A 22,500-nucleotide genomic window follows, 5' to 3' on the forward strand; every position below is an offset into this window, starting at 1 on the left:
GAAGGCCCAGGAGAGATAAGCCCTTAATAGAGGGGGCATTTTACCTATGCCATTAAACACGCAGCCCGAAAACTTGCCTGGCGCCGAGCCCACCAGGGCGAATTTCCAGCTGTAAAACATGGGGTTTCCGCCCATACGCGCACAAGCATGTTCTGAAGTATAATTGCTCCTTTAAAGGTCTTTCTATCTCCCTATAGATATACATTCTTCCTCTTTTCCCCTTTCCTTTTCCCCTTCAATTACTCCTCCTTTCCCCTCATTTCCCCTCGTCAGCAATTTACCTCACGTTCCTCCATCCCTCAGTCAATAACCATTAAAGATAAGCCTCAATATTCTATCCTCCTCCTCCTCCTCCTCTTCAACATAGGTCTTCCTCCAAATTTGCTAATACAAAATATTTGGGCCAAATCGTTGGATGTCATGCTCATGCCACTTCGTTCAAACTAACACTGAATTAAGGAGTGAGTGCTGCTACATTTTCTTCAGAAATTCAGCACCAAGTCTGAAAAAAAAAAAAAAAAAAAAAAAGTCCTGGGTATTGTAGCCCCTTTACTGATTCAATCTTTCTTCCTAGACTTGAATTCCTTTGCCACATTTCCGTAAGTGGTCATGTAAAACTCACAATACAAAAATAACCGCTTCATTTAGTGCGGATGCATTCCCGAACTTTCGTAAAACCGATATTCAACACCACAAGAATTTCTGACAACTAATCTACGATTATCGACACTCAATATGAACTACTTATATATATTCTTTAGGGATGGGAGAGCCTTTAATCAGAAACATAGTTGAAGATACACTTAAACACACAGACAGACACAGACACACATACAAACGCACAAACACACACACTACATACATACATACATACATACATACATATATATATATATATATATATATATATATATATATATATATATATATATTATACACACACGCGCATATATATATAACCATATATATATATATATATATATATGTATATATTATATATATATAATATATATATATATATATATATATATATATGATAGGTATAATATGTATATACTATATATTTATCTATATATATACCTATATAATATATATATATATATATATATATATATCTATATATATAGTAATATATTAATATATATATATATATACACACACAAACTACAACTCATTCACATAACTTCGCAAGGAATAAGACAGAAACATTTCCATTATTTTTCGAACGCATGACTATACTATATACTTATTCATTTTACAAGGTCATTTACGTGTATAGAATCTTTTACACGGGTATCTCGTGTAACCTTATCGAGCAGTCTAGGAAGCGTGATAATCAAATACAATTTAAAATCAAAATAGTATTCAAACCAGTGGCATATTCTGTTTCTTAATAAGAAAATCTATGTACTTTTCAAGTCGGTTTATTACAGATATGTTTTCTAATGACCAAACTTGGCTTTCAACTATCCTCATATATTCGTAACACTCCTCACTGCGAATTTAGATAAATATCGAAATTCATTTCGCAATGAACATTTCTCGATATAATTTAACTATCATGATATCTTAAGTAAGTTTCCAGTACAATTTAACTATCGTCTCCTCACAGCGAACATTAAGTGAATTTATTTACCTCCATTAATTCACCACAAAAATTATATGAATTCATTCGATCATATTAATTCTCAACAAATACTTTATAATTTTATTTTATAACCAAAAATATATATGGTTCAACTACTTTTCATAATCATAAAAATCAGATCTATTTTCCGTAATACAAAACGGTATAAACATTTACAGAATTCACCATACAACCTTCCTTCATAAATTTAGTTCGAAAGAAGCAAAAATAATAAAGACAAAAATTCTCTCACGAAATGATTTAATCTCCCACTATCCTACTTGATATTATTTTCTTTCGATAAGCAACGACTAATTTCACTCGTTCCCAGGATGATTCCGCCCCCTCTGATTCATTAGAAATGATAAAAGAAAAAATATATACAAATAATAAAAGAAGGGAACAAGCAAAAATGAACCTTAAAACATTTGGCCAATACATGTTTCTGCATTTGGAGGATTTCCCTTGACATGCAGATGCTCCCTGGGGGGTGATAAAGGCCCCGCACTCACACACCTCACCCTTCCAGGCTTCTCTCAACCCTCCTCCGCCACCTCCCACTCACCCCTTTCTCTTGACTCATCCTCCTCCCCCTTCCATTTCTCCTCATTGCATAGCGGCCCTTTTCCTCCCTCTTCCCTTTCACCCCTGTTGAAATCGCTCTCTCTCTCTTTCTCTTCCCTCTTGAATAAACACCTTTCCTCTTGCCTCTTCCTTCCTCTTTGCACCACCTCTTTTCCTCTCCTGCCCTCTCATACATTCCTCTCTGTTTTGCTACAAGCCCTTTCATTTCTGTGCTCTATCTTTCTCTCAATCCTCTCTGTTTTCTAAAACCCCTCTCTTTTCTATCCTCTTCCATCTTTCTCTCATTCTTCTCCCTTCGCTAAACTCTCTTTTCTGTCCTCTCCGTCTTCCTCTCACTCCTCTCTATTTGCCACAACACCTCTCTTTTCCGTCCTACCTATTCTTCTCACTCCTCTCTATTTTCTAAAACGTCTCTCTTTGCTATCCTCCTCCTCCTTTCTCATATTCCTCTCCCTTTGCTAAATTCTCTTTCCCGTCCTTTCCGTCTTCCTCTCAATCCTCTCTATTTGCCGCAACTCCTCTCTTTTTTGCCCTCTTCCTTCTCCTATCCCTTTCCCATCTCCTCGTCTGCCTTTCCCTTACCTGTCTTACTCTCATATACCTTTCCATTTACCTTTTTCATTCTTCAATCCTTCCCCCTCCCACTTGACTCCTTCCTTTCCCCTCACCTTGACTCAGCTCCCCTCAGGCCCCAACGCCTCTCCATTCATCTGGAGTCGGTCCTTTTGCACATATATCCATCAGACGTCAGGCCTTCCCCTTCCTCCCTTAATTCTATGTTAACCTATGGCCGGCGATCCACTGATAGGGGGAATTAGGCTGACAAAAGATGATGCCTGCTATAAATCCTGGGGTGCAGAGAGAGAGAGAGAGAGAGAGGAGGAGGAGAAGGGAGGCGAGAGAGAGAGCGGAGGAGAGCAGAGAGAGAGAGAGAGAGAATATTTGTAACCTTTATAGTACATGTAAATGACTGCTCGACACTGGTACTCCAAAAATTGTCCTTTTAAAATGATAAGACATTCCCATTCTAGTTCATCTAAGGAGTCTATTCATACTTGGAGTGTATGGGTGTTATGACATACAAATGATTTTTCTAGAGGTCAAACATTCAAACAAACACACACACAAACACACACACATACACACACACACACATATATATATATATATACTATATATATTATATATATAAATGTATATACACATAAATGTATACACACGCATATATATATATATATATATATATATATATATATATATATATATAAGATAAAAAAAGAACTCTAGTATTTCAAATTCACCAAATACCGAAGCGGATTCACCCTCACCAATGCAGAGCGGAGGGGAACCTAAAATTTACGATGTAACTAATTTTTTTTAATTCATTGAAAAACACCTTAGAGCAGCAGCACCCTTTCCCCGCTCCCACTTTTAAGCTGCGGGCTTAAGGCTGAGATTTAAGGAGAAAAAGCCCCGGCCACTGATGAATATGAATAGATATGAAAAAAAAGTTAAAGGAAAATAATTACGCAACACATTGCGAAGTTTAATCACCGGGAAGTCATGGGGATGGATGCTGCGTGGGAGAGCGAGGTTGGAAAATGATTGAAATTGCCATAGAGACAAAGAATAAGTTAGCTATAACGGTCATTGTGATGATTTTAATTATAAATCAAATAATAAGAATAAATAAAATAATTGTTTAAACTGAAGACGACGCACCGACTTTAATTTCGCGGTTGTATACAACAATTTAGCAACAAGAAACTCGTGGATAAACTTTCCTTTATCACAATGACATAAATTACACTAACTTTTCATATCCCATCACTGATGTCTCCTCTATCTAATGGAAGTATGATCTTGCCAGCTCCAAGCTCTTCTCTAGGTTGACTGCGACTCACTACCATTAACTACCTATCAGGTATAAAAGCCACTGCTTAGTTTAACAGAGGCATATGGATCGTTAAGGGAGGCCTCTCAGTCGTTCCATCTCTCGAGCTCTCCTAGGAATCGAACTTTGACCTACCATAACCACTAAACCACGAGGTCCCATATTATATATATACGTATATAATTATATATAGATTATTTCTATATATATATATATATATATATATGATATATATATATATATATAATATATGGGACCTCGAGGTCTAGTGGTTATGGTAGGCCAAAGTTCGATTCCTAGGAGGGTTCGAGAGATGGAAAGATTTAAGACATCCCCTTATATATATATATATATATATATATATATATATATATATATATATATAATATATATATATATTTGTTTTTGTTTTTGTTTACAGTAACTTCCAAACTCACACAGAGAATTCAATAGCCCTCGCGAAGAAAATAGATTCATATTCTTACTATACGGTATATAATTAGCGAGAGAGAGAGAGAGAGACCTTACCTTACCTTACCTTACAGTTCGTTCGGGTTGCCCCAGGTCCCTCAGTGTGAGGCGCCTCTAATGTCTACCAGAGAGTTGCTAGTACATCTTCCGGTATATTTTGCATCTTCCAATCTTGGATGGTCTGGGATGCAGTTTAGATATTTGTCGAGCTTATTCTTAAACACATCTACGCTCACTCCTGATATATTCCTCAGATGAGCTGGCAACGCATTGAATAGACGCTGCATTATCGATGCTGGTGCGTAGTGGATTAATGTTCTGTGTGCTTTCCTTATTTTTCCTGGTATAGTTTTGGGCACTATTAATCTACCTCTGCTTGCTCTTTCTGATATTTTTAGTTCCATGATATTTTCTGTTATTCCTTCTATCTGTTTCCATGCCTGAATTATCATGTAGCGTTCTCTTCTCCTTTCTAGACTATATAATTTTAAGGATTGTAGTCTTTCCCAGTAGTCTAGGTCCTTAACTTCTTCTATTCTAGCTGTAAAGGACCTTTGTACACTCTCTATTTGTGCAATATCCTTTTGATAGTGTGGGTACCATATCATATTGCAATATTCAAGTGGACTACGAACATATGTTTTATAAAGCATAATCATGTGTTCAGCTTTTCTTGTTTTGAAGTGCCGTAACAACATTACCCATTTTTGCTTTTATTTTACATTTTGCCAACAGAATGGCTATTTTGATCATTGCATAACATGTTCCTATTCATCATCACACCAAGGTCTTTAACTGCTTCCTTATTTGTGATTGTCTCATTATTAGGTCCCCTATATGCATATAGCTTTCCTTCTCTGTCTCCATAATTTATTGATTCAAATTTATCAGAGTTAAATACCATCCTATTTACCTCTGCCCAATCATATACTTTGTTAAGGTCTCTTTGTAGAGCGTTCCTATCTTCATCACAAGTAATTTCTCTACTTATTCTTGTGTCATCAGCGAAACTACTCACTACCGAATCCTTAACATTATTGTCTATGTCTTCAATCATAATAACAAACAATATTGCAGCTAGCACCGTACCTTGTGGCACACCGGATATTACCTTGGTTTCATCCGATTTCTCATCGTTTGCAATAACTATCTGTTTTTCTGTTGTGTAAAAATTCTTTTAACCATCTTCCTACTTTATCTACGATATTGTGTTTTCTAATTTTCTTTGCTAATATATTATGGTCTACTTTGTCAAAAGCTTTTGCAAAGTCTAGATAAACCACATCTGTTTCATTTCCGCTTTTCATATTTTTGAATATGTTCTCACGGTGGACTAACAGTTGGGTTTGTGTACTTTTTCCGGGTACGAAACCGTGTTGTCCTATATTAAACAAATTATTTTTTATTAAATGTTTCATAATGTTTTTCTTCATTACCCTTTCATACACTTTCATAATATGGGATGTTAGACTCACAGGCCTATAATTACTTGCCTCTAGTCTTGATCCACTTTTGAAAGTAGGGGTGATATATGCTAATTTGTGCTCATCATAAATCTTGCCTGTATCTACACTTTGTCTTAATAATATTGCAAGTGGCTTTGCGATAGAATGAACTACTTTCTTTAACAAAATAGCAGGGACTCCATCCGGCCCTGCAGCAGCTCCATTTTTAATTTCATTAATTGCCTGCACAATATCAGCTTCATTAATTTCTATGTCAGCTAAATATTCACTGTTTTCGTCCCTTACTTCTATATCATTATCTTCATTATCTATTCTAGGGGTGAATTCTCTCTTATATCGTTCTGCCAGTATGTTGCAAATTTCCTTTTTTCATCGTTAATCTCCCTTCAATTCTCAGAGGGCCTATTTCTATTTCTTCTTTTATTCATCTTCTTCGCATATGAGTATAATAGTTTGGGGTTTGCTTGATATTTTAATAGGGTTTTTTCTTCCAAGTCCCGTTTTTCATTTTCTTTTGATTGTATAATCTTTTGTTCTGCATTTTCTATCTTGCTTTTTAGTTCTATAACTTTCCATGCATTTTTTTCTTTTGCAAGACCTTTTTTCCACTTTCTGATTTTCTGGAACAAGATCCTTCTGTCTCTTGGTATGCATGAATGATGTTTACTTTTCTTCTTCGGTATATATTATATCCACTAGTTTTCTCCAATAATATATAATATCTCCGTATTTACCCTTATGTCATCACTTACGAAAATGTTATCCCAATCTTTGTTTAATTCTTCATTAATTTCTGACCATTTTATATTTTTTACTGTAGAAGTTGTATTTTCCATATCCTTCCCACTTTTTCATTTCTTGCTTATCTCTATTTTCACTTGCTTTGGAATGAACTGTTATTTCTATGACATTATGATCTGAAATAGTCGCATTATAAACTATTATTTCTTTAACATAATTCATCTCGTTCACAAATACTAGGTCTAAAGTATTTTCCTTTCTTGTTGGCAGGTGATTTATTTGTTGAATGTTGTATTCTAGTAGCATATCTAATAGCTTTTCAAATTGCCTCTTATCTTCTGCACTACTATTACTCTCTTTTTTATATGTATAAGTACAACCACAGTCTCCTATTCGTTCTTTCCATTCTACGAAAGGAAAGTTGAAGTCACCAGATAGGAGAATAGTCCAGTCCTTGTGATTTCTACATATATCATCCAATTTTTCAATTATTAAGTCAAACTCTTTAGTATTAGGAGGTCTATATATTACTATGTTCATCAATTTTTCAGATTCAAATTCTACCGCTATTAGTTCACATTCTGAGTTACTATATTTCTCATATATTTTTCCTTGTTTTTTGTCTTTCCCATATATTGCGGTTCCCCCTTGATTCCTATTTTTTCTATCTGATCTATAAGTTTGGAACCCTTTTATTTGATCATCATTCCCAGTCTCTTGGGAATACCAGGTTTCACTTATATTCATTATATCTATTTTCTTTTCATTTTGGGTTAGTTCTTCTAAGTACTCTATTTTTCTTTTTGAGTTACTCGTAACTAAACCCTGAATGGATGTTGGAGACTTGTTCCTCTGAGGACCAGCAGAAGCATTTCTGAGACTTAGATTTGTGCTTCTACTTTTGCTTGTTCTTCAGAGAGAGAGAGAGAGAGAGAGAGAGAGAGAGAGAGAGAGAGAGAGAGAGAGAGAGAGAGAGAGAGAGAGCACTTCTCTTAAAAAAACACACAATGAAGACAAATGACGCAGAAAACCCTTTGAATTTCCATAAGCTATGCACCGGACCGACCTCTCCCAACCACATCTTCATATTTAACTCCCCCTTAAAATTCACTTCACACCGGTCAAATGATATATAGGTTAAAAAAAAAAAACAATCTCACTAAAACAAAGACATTGGTTTAACGAAGATAAACGAGTCCTTTACTGCCAGAATCTCGTTTAATCTCGTTTAAAGTCCAGGAGAGGGGAAGCCACAAGTGAGGAGAAGAGGGAGGGGGTAGGGGGGGGGGGGGTACGACCATTAAGGAGTGAGGAGGAGGAGGAGGAGGGTATGGAGTATGGTGGATTAGAACATTTTAGATATATATATATAATAATATATATATATATATAATATATAATATAATATAATTATATATAGAAAGCAAATTACAAAGGCAAAATTATAACGCAGAAATCCAAGTACTTTCGTCTTTACTACGACATGTGAAGGAACGAATGAATATATATATATATATATATATATATATATATATATATATATATATATATATATATATATATATTACACATATATAAATATATATATATATATATATATTTATATATTAGTCTAGTATAACATTATAATGTAATGTGTATCTCAGTATCTTGCGTTAAATCCTTGGACACCCAGAAGTTCAGAACTGATCTCAAATTCACTTGTTAAGCTTTGTGTAGATTACAATGAGCATCAAAATCAATTCGATTCATTCATAATCATTCCTCTGTACAGATAACATCGACACAGATCTATTTCGATTTCAGATGAACGTAAAAACACTGAAGGAGAGCCTAAACAACTCTTGGAATAACACTTAGTTGCATATAACCCTTCCCTAAGACAGCTTTATTGTCTCGGAAACACCTATATAGGAAGGAACGAACTTGATCCCTTTGGAGGTAAATGGCACGACCAGAAGGAACCCGTACTAAACACTTCAAAATTAGTTACTTTATCCTACTGAACCATTCTGTAAATCAATACCAGTAAGTTGACTATTTATATGAGAAAGATAAATAAATACGTTTATGCCGTTTACATGGAAATGCGTTGAACTATATTCAACACAGTCTCTGGTGCTTGACAAAACACAAAATAAGATAAGTTCAAGAAAGAAGGAAAATGCAGAGGAAAAGAAGCCAATATTAGTTCTCAAAATAAAAATACCTCACTTGTTTCTAAAGGTACTTTACTTACGGCCTATGAAGAACAAGCAAAAGTAGAAGCACAAATCTAAGTCTCAGAAATGCTTCTGCTGGTCCTCAGAGGAACAAGTCTCCAACATCCATTCACAAAAAAAAAAAAAAAAAAAAAAAAAAAAAAAAAATATTCTTTCGCTCAAAGTCTCCTTCCTTGTCCCTTGGCAGAAGAAGAAGAAATAGAAGAAAAGGAGGAAGAAGAAGCAAAAGAAGAAAAGGAGTAAGAAGACGAAGAGGAACAAGAAGAAGATGGCAAGGTTTACACCAGGAAAGTTTATAGGCTCTTCATGCACGAGAGATTTGCTCTTGCGTTACAACTTCGCAACAAGTGTAAATTTTCGGGCGGGCCAAAGTAATGCCCTGGACGAGACTTCCAGATGTCTGAATTTACTAACCTTGCCCACTTTCCCCCAAGGGGGCCTCAAGGCAATCCCCTCCCTCTTCCCCCTACCTCGCTTGGAGATGCTCTCCATTTTCGTACTTCGCCATGAGGTGCTCTCCCTGTCCCTCTTCATACTAGGGTACTATCCCCCAGTTCCTTCTCCATAGATTCTAGCCTCCTCCAAAAGTGATGTCTGGGTTATACGCAAAAGTTGTTATAGACAGGATTTAAAATTGTAACAAAAAAAAGAGAGCGATTTCAGATAAGTGTCTCCGCCTCAGACAGATTTTTACAGGCCTCAACCTGACTGACTTAAAGATTGGAACAATTTGGATACGAAGTCCAAGAAAGCGAGCGTGAAAAACACGCGATATTAATATTTCCCTGGAAAAAGAATGCTGTTATAAATGCGCTTTCGTCTGTTATTTTGATCACTCAGATTACAGAAACGTTCTTTATTGAGTATATATATATATATAGATATATATATAATTATATAATATATAAGATAATTATATATAATTAAATATAATATATATATAATAAATAAAATATATATATATATTAATTATTTCCAAGAATATAACTTATTCTTTTATTCAACACGCCACGAAATAATCAATGGCGAAAAATCGTTTTATAATGACGAAACCTGATTAGATATATTATATATATATATATATATATATATATATATATATATATATATATATATATATATATATAATATTTAATTTCCAATAATATTCTTTTATTCAACACGAAATAATCAAAAGACGAAAAATCGGTTTATAATAACGAAACCTGATTAGATAATTCTACGGGATTTTCATTCGATCATAAAAGACACATAAATAACTCAAGTGAACACATCACGACACTAAAATCGCGTTTTACGGCTCCGAATATATAAAAAATGAAAATTTTGGCCGGTAACTTGATATTTATAGGCTTTCAAATTACCTGACCTTCGTGAAACCAAACTTTATGTTAGAAATTGGGATGGTATAAAAAAAAATCTACATCTTGGCATAGTTTCCGTACAGTTTGCATTATGGAGGATGTAAAACTTGAGAGAATTTTTTCTAACTCTCGTATTGATATTCAACAGCCCATGAAATTACTGTAATGATTAGTAATTGAATTATGTTTTAATATCGGCAAAATTGTTTTCCGTTAAAACAATTATAATACCAATGTCTCTTTACAATTGCAAAATATTAAATGTTTAGAGAATACTTTAAACTTTCAGCGGGTGAATAATTTAAACTTTCAGTGGGTAAGAACAGGAGAAAGAAAATACTTCCTTCGCGGGATCCCATCAAGACCTCTATTCCTAAGACCCTTCCCTTCCCTGCTGGTCTGAAGTCCTCACGCTCTTTCCGACCCAAACGGATTTTATGGGCCGAAGGGCATCGGTAAGGCATAGTAAAAGTGTCGAGAGAAGGAAGCTGAAGTGAATTCCCATACTCGGGGAAGGGGCATTGCAGCGAGGGCATCTGGGTATTCATTGAAGGTTGACTCTGATGTTGATTTCCTTCAGTGTCAAAGAGGAAGAGTTGGAAGTTAATATTTTACTTTCATGGATATAAAAAACATCTGCGCCAGTGATCAATCTTGGTTAGAGGATTCAGATGGACTATTAAATGCCATCTCTCTCTCTCTCTCTCTCTCTCTCTCTCTCTCTCTCTCTCTCTCTCAAGGAAAAGAATATATTTGCATCGAGGCTTCCGGCTGATTTTTCACTCGCTGTCTCCTGAACTCTTGCCTTTTATTCTCTTATTATTTCCTCGCTCTCCATACACCCCACAGCCCCTCAACTCTCGTAAATCACAATTAAACGAGAGTTATGATAACGAAAAATGAATAAAACATCTCTGATCTCTTCCTCGCGTGGATGTGGGAATGAAGAATTTCGATGGGAGGCCACAAAAGGCTGAAATACGGTCGACGGTTCTCTCTCTCTCTCTCTCTCTCTCTCTCTCTCTCTCTCTCTCTCTCTCTCTCTCTCTCACTTCCAAGAATCTTATTTCTTAATGCTATTTGTCGGAATTTTCCGTGTATGAATTTCCATCTGTTTGCTTTTTCAGGGTACGAGATATTTTCAAAATCTTTCACAAAACCTTTGCCATTCCTGAAACACATAAATTTTATGGTATTTGTTTTTGGATACAGTAAAGCATAAAAACGCAAAACTCCTTTTTATCTGATAACGGTTGCTGAAAAAAAATATCCCCACATTTGGTATCTTAGTCAACAGAAAAATATGGCAATCCCCTGGATTGTTGGGCAAATGGAAATACTTAGAAATAAAAGTTGTCCTGCATTTTATACTGAAAAAAAAAAAAAATAAATGTAGCACTCAATAATAGAAACAATGTTTATCGGTCACCTAATCGAGCATTTTTCATTTTCAATAAAAAAAATTATTCAATATATAATTTATTATTTGTATTTTAGCAAAATTTCTAACACATCTGACTTCTATTTTCCTCATGAAATAAAGCCTCTTAAAACTTCAGTGTAAATCTTACAATTCCTTGGTCTCCAAGAAAGATATTCTTTGAAGCGTTGTCTCTCTCTCTCCTTCCCATAACTCATCCCCTGAGAAGAGGGGAACCAGAGAGAGAGAGAGAGAGAGAGAGAGAGAGAGAGAGAGAGAGAGAGAGAGAGAGAGTCCAACGGGCAACTTTAATATATACGTCTATCTAGGTACAGACTTACTGTAACTACAATTGTCAAACTTGTCATAGATAAGGATCGAGTTATGTTTAAAGGAAAACTAAGATGTCCCAAAATAAAGGTAATACAAGGGGGAGCGGGGGGTTGGGGGGGGGGGGGCACAGGATTGCGAATCCAGTAATTGCTAACTATAATGGTTGGACCTTTCGCGCCAAATCAATTTTGGCTTTCTTAAATCCATAATCCTACTCGGTGCTATTTTTTGGCATCTCGATTTTTTCATTAAAATCACTGAACTGAGGGACATTTTCAGATTTCGGCCTTTGGTGGATATTTCCTTAATAGAATTATACATTGAAAAACATTCCTAACATTACGTCACTTGACGGTATAAACACGAAGACGATTCGATCACTTACGTAAAACCATTCATGAAATTCACCGGCGCTCCACCTGGCGATTTTCTAAGCAAAACAGTAGCTTGAAAATCCTTCAACAAAATACTTATTGGGTAATATATTCCGTTACTTGCTGGAAAATGTTTAAAAAATGCTCAAATACTTCACCTGACAAAATATTGATAACTGCCCTACCTGAAGAGCAAAAACACTGAAAACTTGACCTTCGGAGGTCACGTAAAGACGACCAAAATCCTCGTAACTAACGTTCCTTCGTTAACATTTCCTGTCTCCTGGAAGAAGCAAGAATAAAGAAGCCAAGAAATGAGAGAGAGAGAGAGAGAGAGAGAGAGAGAGAGAGAGAGAGAGAGAGAGAGAGAGAGAGAGAGAGACTCTCGAGTCCACATTTCTTCCGGTACAGGGGGTCGTAAAAATCAGGAAATAAGACTGGACAGGGGAGAGAGAGAGCTGGAAAGTACCTACCTCCTCTGCTCCTACCCCCTACCACCACCAGTACTACTACTACTATACTTCTTCCTCCTCCTCCTCCTCCTCCTCTCCTTCTTCTTCTCTTTACAACTAAGGACAAGAGGTAGAAGACTCAAGACATGCCACCCTCACAAATCTCGCCATTACATAGCCGAATCCTCTGCTCTGAGAGAGAGAGAGAGAGAGAGAGAGAGAGAGAGAGAGAGAGAGAGAGAGAGAGAACAAGGAGACCGACAAGAGGAAGGAGAGAAAAATATCTGGGATAAAAGGGAGAGAAAACATGTCACTGGAAATCACAGAGAAGGAGTCAAAACAACGTAGAAGAAGAAAACGAAAAAATACAACTTAGATAATTATGGGGATAAGGAAACAGAAGCATGAAGTTATGCAGTATGGAGAAGCCGGGAAGAGGAAGAGGGAAGTGTATAAAAATCGTGGGAGAATTAGAGAGAAAAATGTGAAAAAAGTTAAATTTTTAGAAAAGTTTTTTTTACAAAATCGACAAAAAATGTGAACAAAAAGCGACTACCGATAAAAGGTGCATGAGAAGAAAGGGCCAATGTAAATATGCTACAGAAAAAGTACGGGAGAAAAAAAAAAACGTATTAAAAGTACTATGAAAAGTTACCAAAATTTAGCAAATGTCTCGGAAAAAAAGTATTAACAGACAAAAGATAAATAAAACAAAAAGTTACGGAAAAAATCGCAGCCAAATCTTTCCAACAAACTTCAAGTTTGAAAAAAAAAAAAAAAAAACTCTCCATAACTTCCCTGGGCAAGAGTGAACGCTCTCCGCACGGAACTTTATTTTTATAGCATTTACGAAGAATGTTTTCGACTATTGCATCATAGGAAGAGCATATGCTCTTTAATTATACGAATATCGAATGCATTTTCTTGTACTTATGATAAATTATTAAATTTTTCCCATTTATGAATAATTGCATTTTCTTGTATTTGTGATAAATTTGTGTATTTCTTGCATTTACAAATATTTTTTGTATTTCTTGCAATAAAAAAATTATTTTGTGCGTTTACTGTAAATAATTGTATTTTCTTGTATTGAGTTTAAACAGCGGCTGTATTATCTTGGATTCTACGAGGTATTGCGAGTGCATTTGCTTGCATTTCCGATATATGGAGGGTATATTTTCTTTTCTTACGGGATGTATAAAAAATATATCTATCGATTTTGTTTTATTATTTTCACTGTTACACAATTTTCTTATTTTATAGCATGAAGTGTGTCTACTACATTTTAGTTATTTGGAGAGCGCGTTATCTTGAGATATAAAAGCATATTTCTACAATTTGAAACAAAAAGACTTTTTCTTGTATTTCGATGAAAAATCGTATTGAATGATGTTTGGGGGGACATGAGATATATTTTCAGGTATTCAAAATGCTCTAGTATTTATGAGATATAAACGAGAGATATAACGTCTTTTATGTTTTCCTTATCTTAAAAATTTCATTACCAAATGAATGACAACCTTGAAAAAAATTATTTGTAATTGACCTTTAAATTTGTCATCAAAGTAATATATAAAATATTAAGGCAGAGGACATCCGGGTACCCATAAACACTCAACCACCCCTAACACACACCCTCCCTTCGCTAAATCTTGAAGAATCCAGGAGGGGAGGCTCTGTACAGTATATTTACTACGGAAAACCATTTCCCAAAAGAATATCCTCACGGTACCACCACCCCCCCCCCCAAAAAAAAAAAAAAGTGGGGGTGGGGGAAGGAAACTTCGTCGACTTTTAAAAGATTCATTTGCATTTTGCATTACCCGAATGTCACGAAGAATAACCGAACTTTATAATAATAATGAAAAAAAAACAGCAAAAAAAAGCTGCACAGTGAATGACGTGTCATTTTCCCTTTCTGACAAGTTATCTCCATATCTATTCCGAGGGCAGCCTCCCTCTCACTCCCTCCCCCCACTCTCTCTCTCTCTCTCTCTCTCTCTCTCTCTCTCCCTTATATATCTCTCCGTACTTTCTTTTCCTTCTCCATAACCCCATCAATCCATTCCCTTCCCAGGGAGAGGGGGAGGGGGAGGAGGAGGGGGGAGGGGGAGGAGAGGGGGAGGGGAGGAGGAGGAGGAGGGGAGGAGGAGGAGAAGGGGTAGGGGGTGCTCCCTATATGGGCTTCTGACAGATTACGCGTACCTCACGTTTAATGAGGACCTTTTGTATGTACGGTCGACATATGGAACAAAAACGAGGGGAGGAGGCAGCGGGAGGCGGGGGGCAGGGGGGGCGGGAAAGGGGGAAGTATGAAGAAATGAGGAAGAACAGTGGATGGAAAAGCTGTTACTGGCAAAGGGGAAGAGAAACAGGATGTGAGGAAACCATCAGCGAGAAGATAACGATTAGGTGGAATACCTTAATGGAAAAAGACAACATTTTTACAAACGTTTTATTATCAGTTTATTGACTCAGTTACGAGACGTCAGGAACGTTTTGTTTGTTGTATGGTGTTTTTACGTTGCATGGAAGCAGTGGTTATTCAGCAACGGGACCAACGGCTTTACGTGACTTCCGAACCACGTCGAGAGTGAACTTCTATCACCAGAAATACACATCTCTAACCCCTCAATGGCATGCCCGAGAATCGAACTCGCGGCCACCGAGGAACGTTGAGAGAAATATTTTATCAAATGCTACTTTGAAGGAACTAATTCTGCGAAATTAATCTAAACAGAGAGTATGACGTTTCGATTCAAATAAAAAACCGTGCGAGAAAAGGGGCTGTTATCCCTAAATCTGCTATAATGACAAGCAATATCGAAATCAAGTCATAATCAGATGTATATAAAAAAGCAACGTCTGCTGGTAACTAAGTTTAAATTTTTTTCCCCCTTTCTACAACCTTCCCTTCTCTCTATCCACGCGCACTTGTAGAATGAAATCAGGAAAATTCGCTTTTCCTGTTCTTAAAATAGTTTGCAAAATGTTGAAAACTCACATTTAGGGGTGGGGATAAATGCAGATTCTGAAAAATTTGCCTCTTGCATCAATAAATGCACGACAGGTGGAGAAATGAAGCTATCCTACAAAAGGATTGGCAAAGTCTCAAGCTATCTTAGTCACTGACGAATTAAGGCAAGTATGCATCGAGATAATGTGCACTTATACTTGGGGAAAAAATTGGCATTTCATATAGAATACGCAGTTCAAGAATATGGCAACGTCCCGCACCATTTGCGTTTGGTTAAAAGTATGTGTGCATTCTCAGTATGTGATTATTTATACATACACATACACTCACACACATGGGAAAAGATTCACACCGGTCCATATTATATATATAATCACTGAATCACAATGGACACATTCCAAATTAGAGGGAAGATCTCTTAAAAAAAACACACACATTATTATATACAATTTACACATACTTTCTCAAGAACAGGCTGAAGACCCTACCATCCTCGTACTCATCTGTATAATACCCGCGTACAAACCTGTATAATATTCCGGTACACACTTGTACAATATCTCTGTACACTTCTGTATAATACCCGTGTACAGACCTGTATAATATTCCTGAACACACTTGTATAATATCTCATCACAGACCTGTGTAATACCCGTGTGCACTCCTGTATACTATCTCGGTACACACTTGTATAACACCTCTATACACACTTGTTTAATACCCGTGTACATACCTGTATAATCCGGACTTGACAGCGGATTCGGATGAGCCATCTTGTGAGCCATGGAGGAGTAGCCACCCATGGAGTTGTAGGTCATGTGGTATGGCTCCGAGTAAAGGCCCGCCTTGTCGATGTCCCCGCCCTCGACGCCCATCTGTGTCAAATCAGGTCAAGTATTCGTATGAATATGGGGGAAAGGTATAAAAGTGGAATTCACAATGAAACGTGAATGGAGAATGAATAGAATTGGTCAAAATTGTCCGACTTTACAATGAAAATATAAAAGCGCTGTTATGCTGTTGGGGAGAAGACGCCAATAAGTATTTAATGTTCATTTTTGTGCACGAATCTGACTGGGCACAACTCTCAATAAAGAAATAATAGATTCGCAAAAGGATTCAACACAACGAGACTTAAATGTAGAAAATAAAAAATGATTAAGAAAACCAGCAATAATATAGCGATATTTAATTCTCAACAGAGAAATGATAAACTTATAAAGACTTCAATACCACGAGACACAGGAATTTAGAAAATAAAAATAAATGCGAAAACTAACAAAGATATGGTAAAATGTACCTATAAACACTAAAAACAGTATATACAAACTTTTCTAGAAAGGTACTCAGTTTCTAGAAAGGTAATCAAAATTAAAACTAGAATATGATTTCCTAATGTTTTGTGCTTAAGTATTTCCTACCTAAAATCGATTTGTCTTGAGGTTTAAATAACTATACATAATGTATACATACATACATACTACCCCAGTCATACTTAAAATGTACAGACCAGACACTTCATCATCAGCCGTTCAATTAATCTGCACCTTTTACGCTATAGATACAATGAACACAATGCATTTGAACAGCTTTAATCTTTCTATTTCGCTTTAAACATTCACACTTCACTTCTATACAGGAGAGTTGGCTCCACCCTAGTGCAAAAATTATATGACTTACTTAGGAATACTGAACCTTATCAACCTTTACCATCCTTCAATTATCACCATTAACATAAATTGCTCAATCACCCTTGTTCCTTTGACTTGCAGAGCCTCAACCTCCTAATGGCAGCCACTTTCCCTCACAATTTTGACAATCACTTTAACCCTTTCCACTCTTGCATCATCCACCGACCATTTTGCCATTTTTGTTTTTGTTTCACTCTGGATCCTGTGACTCATTAAACTAAGGATGGTGAATTTATGTCTGTGTGGGACAACAACTTTATTCTCCAAGATCTTCCTCACGAGTCCACCCCAACTCATTTTTATCACTTTCTCTATCCTCTCTCATTTCTTACAGACAATTCTATCTGCTCTCCTGTGAGCATACATCTTTTCAAGCAGCTGCGCCTTGAACATTTTGTTTTCTTCTTCAACAATTTCAATTCCTCTTCCACCCATCCTTATTTCTACTGTCCTTTTCCTATTCTCCTATAGTCACAAACATTATTGAGCTTACGGCGTAATCCTCATATTTCACATCTCCTTCCCTAATTCCCCCCATCTCTCTAAATACATATCTTTCTCTTTGCTACCTGTTTTTGTATTTAAGTCACCTAGCTCGCTCAACTTTTCAGATTTTCCAAACCTGTCTTGGCGCAGCAGATTTACGCTCTTCCTTTTAATATTTTTCCTTTCCTGGACAACATATACTCACTATGATAACATTTTATAATGGTACAGTCAATCGAATGAACCAATCTGTGTTCTTTCACCCATCCATTGTGTTTCCCTGATGCTACCTTTCTACGTTATATGAATATGTTATACATACATATACATACTATATATATATATATATATATATATATATATATATATATATATATATATATATATATATATATATATTATGTTTGTGTATGGATGCGTACAATTTAATTTTATTCATATTCCAACACAGACATATACGTAATTAAAAAAATAATGGAAACAAAATAAAATATAAAAAGATAAGGCTAAGGTAAGAATACCAACCAGTTCCACGTTTGAAAAAAATATACAGCAAAATTAACATCAGAAGAGACTAATTTGTAACCTCATTCCCTTTTTTTATATTTTACAATTTTCTGTAAAAAAATGTTAGTGGCAGTTGTTATGTTATGTTATGTCACAGCGCTTTGATTAGCAAATAACATTGTTACCAGCTTTCTCATACTGCAAAGGCTTGTTAATAATAAGTTTTCATAACACTATAAGCTTCATCCTCTTCTCCACACTAATAGCAATTTGTTAATGCTTTGGGCGATTAATCTATAGAATCATTATAACCTCAAGTATATGTACACAAATGATATAATCGATTATTTACATTATTCAAAATCATCATATATTCAATGGAACCAGCCTAATAATCCATAAATTACAAAGCAAGCTTTCAAAGGGTAGAAGGCCCTTATTAGAGGACACGGGAAGAAAAATCTAAATAACAATAAGAGATAAAAAGACAAATAAACATTGAAATACATTCGCGAAGGGAGTGAGTGATGCAAGCATATCCACTTGCTGAGTCTTGCAGCGTCATTCCCGAACGTCACTGCGCATTTCATTACTCGTACATGAATTACTGGAATGATTTCATAATGTATATTAATAAAGAAGTTACAAAGTTTCTAGCATTCGTTTCTATTCTGAGCTAATTATGGGGAGCATTTTAACTAGATTCCTCTCGTTCCAACGCAAGTCAGCCACGGATTTCAAAAGCAAATTCGCTGAAAAACTAGAAATAAAAATGACAGAGAATATAATCAGGCACACTTCTAATCAAATCAACAATTTAAAAAAATCATACACGAATGATTCGCAGCTATATCAAAGGAAAGTAAAACCTTCTCATGAATAAAAATAGTCTTGCCAGAGAGAGAAAGGTGACGTGCTGAACACATTACAAATAGAAATGAAATTCTGTACAGAAAGCACATGAAATTATATAAAAGACATGAAAATTCTCAGACACTACGAAAGAGCAGAATGGACAGAACTTTTAGAAATAAATGCTGCACTAATTAATCGTCTAAGTCTCAACCCGCACAAATACACTATCAACTATTATCATATGACGGAGGATTAATGTTTTCTGAATGAAGAGGGATAATTGAAGTGGTGCAGTTCAGATGAAAAACAAATAACTAAAGGCAGTTCACAATGAACGCAATCTTTAAATATTTTCAGACAAGAAATGTCATAAAAATAAAGATGATCCCGAAATGATGAAACATAGCGGAGAGTGAACGACGACAGTAAATTATATTCAGAATACAATGAAAAGCCAATTTGAACATAAATCAGAACGACGGATGATGAATCATGAGAGTGAAAAATCAATGGAAAGATTCACAAAATTCAGAAAGAAAAAGTGATAATGAATGGAGGCACCACAGATAAAAAGCGCTTAGCAAATTCAGAATGAACAATACCTGCAAAAAAAAAACAAATAAAAAGATATACATATATAGTCACAGACCGATTCGTGTAATGTAAATGTGTTTAGGGGAAGCTAAAGGGGAAGGTTTTTTTTTTTTCATTGTGCTACAGGAAATGAAAATCATGAATGAAAAAATGCAAACCAAAATGAGAATGATATCAGGGAATGTTATGAACAGTCTGAAACTGGAATGGATGAAATTGCGTAGAGAGAGAGAGAGAGAGAGAGAGAGAGAGAGAGAGAGAGAGAGAGAGAGAGAGAGAATGCTGGATGTGAGTGGTCATGTCGAGTGTTTTATATATTAATCACAATTCATAACGGGTTAAGAATGTCCGAAATAAAGTATAAATAATGGCCGCATGAAAAACAGTTAAATATACGAATCAGAAAACGGGACTCTTTAAAAATACTTTGCCTTATTTTCAATCAGTATGGCTAAGAGTGTATATGTCTACCATCTCCCAAAAACCACAGGGTGAGCACCATTTCAAAAGGACAGGTAAAGGAAAATTTGATAAACGTGGGGTTTCCAGTCTGACAAACACAAATAAAAAGGACTTACAAAACATAATGCCTTTTAAATGCAATTTTATTTGATTTATTTTTTTTGCAAAAACAGAAAGAAGAAATACTTCTTTCGAAACAACACAGATGGATGATAACTTTAAATCAGAAATTAAAGTGAAAAATATGGATATTTCAACCTTTAAGTAATAAAAGATACAAGTGAAAAACTGAGAAATATAAGATAATGATCACAAACGCGATCTCAAGAAGGGGGAAAAAATAACTTAAAACCAAAATTAAGCGTCCAACGCAAACACCAGGTCATAAATATGTCAACAAGGCCATGATTACTGACGCCAAGAATAAGGTTATAAACATATGAGTCAAAAGAGGTCGTATGTATGAATGACACAAATGTCAAGATTATATTTAAAAAAGTTAAGAGTTAAAAATATCACAAGCCTTCCGTACTGATGTCAACGAAGTTATAAATAGGAAAGGTCACACAAGTGTCATCATAAAGGTGAGCTGCGGCCATTTTGTTACTTCTGAATGCCCTGTAGCAACCTGGCTACTGTACTGATGATATTAAGTACTACAGGAGTTCAGAATGCGTCGTCAATGATTTCATATGTATTATGGCTGTACAAAAATTCGTGAATGATTATTTGACAAACAAGGTAATAGTACGTATAACAAGAGTCCAAAACACGCACCCCATGTTCAAATAAAGCTAAGGCCCCGTCCACACGGTCGAGCTTTGGTTGACGAACTTTGTCCGATGTGACGTCAGAAGCGGAGAAACCGCGAGAAAAGTCAGAACTTTGCCGCGGTTTCTCCGCTTCTGACGTCACATCGAACAAAGTTCGTCGAGCAAAGCTCGGCCGTGTGGACGGGGCTTTAAAGGAAGGTTGTAAATTTGGCTGAAATGAAAAGTGGTCAGGATAGAAAAAACGGGAAATTATGGGTTAATGCGTATCACTTCTTTTGACAGGAATCTCAAATATGAACGAGTAGTCGCTTTCAATACTACCTCTGTCTGTAGATTATCTTGACTGTTTTTATCTCGAGTTTTTCCCGACATAAAATCAGAATAAAGGGTAAGAGGAGGAACGGAAGGGTTAAAATATTGAAAATAAACTCGGAAACAAAGCGTGTTCTATTTAGTCCCGTGTGTTTAAAAGACCAGTAAACTTGAGGTATAACACCAAATACAAGGATGATACTAACAATCTGATTAATTCGATAGTTTATAAGTACTTGATAAGTACCATTCAAACGATTTCCTACGTCAAAATCAGCTATTCGTAAATATATAGTCTGCTAGCGCAGAAAAAAAGACAAAAAATATAAAACAAACGAACAAAGATAAAATCATGAAAAATAAGCTAAAAGATCAAAACGAAGCCCAATAAACGAATCTGCAATAACGTCAGTTCCATTAATGCAAAGTGCAATGCATGGGTGGCACAGGTAACCAAATGCACAGGTGAACGTTCCGGGCCATGGAAATATAAACACTGGCTTTGGGCTTCGATCGCCGGCGCTTTTATATAACTGATCCCATCGGATCGTTGCAAACAATGCATCGTGCATGTTGCACAGCCATACTTTATCGGGGGATCGAGGAGCCTTTTATTTATGCTTTTGTTTTTTATTTGCTTTGTTTGCTAGTTTTTTGTTTCTGTTTTTTTTTAATCGGTGCAAATGCTTTCCTTTTTATGTGTGAATAAGCTGCCATGGCGATATGTTTCGGCTCCCACACCGCTGGAGGTACCTACTCGTAGATCAGTTGGGCGTATGCGAGCGTGTATGTGAGCACGCGCGTGCACGTAACAGCAGATCATAAAAACAAAGCATATTCTAAAACCCTGGTCAGGCAATTCTTGTGTTTATCTTCCGCCAATGAAAGTAAGAC

General features: G+C 35.9%; 1 protein-coding gene across 1 annotated transcript in view; it reads right to left on the bottom strand.

Annotated features, from left to right (window-relative positions):
* The window catches only part of LOC135205530 (discoidin domain-containing receptor 2-like), a 580,705-nt gene that overhangs the window by 27,342 nt on the left and 530,863 nt on the right, over positions 1-22,500 (bottom strand). Inside the window, 2 exon segments of the mRNA XM_064236283.1 lie at positions 2,881-2,895; positions 16,660-16,801. Coding sequence (XP_064092353.1) covers positions 2,881-2,895; positions 16,660-16,801 — 157 coding nt within the window.

Source organism: Macrobrachium nipponense, chromosome 24, assembly GCF_015104395.2.
Source record: "Macrobrachium nipponense isolate FS-2020 chromosome 24, ASM1510439v2, whole genome shotgun sequence".
In the NCBI taxonomy this organism is placed as follows: domain Eukaryota; kingdom Metazoa; phylum Arthropoda; class Malacostraca; order Decapoda; family Palaemonidae; genus Macrobrachium; species Macrobrachium nipponense.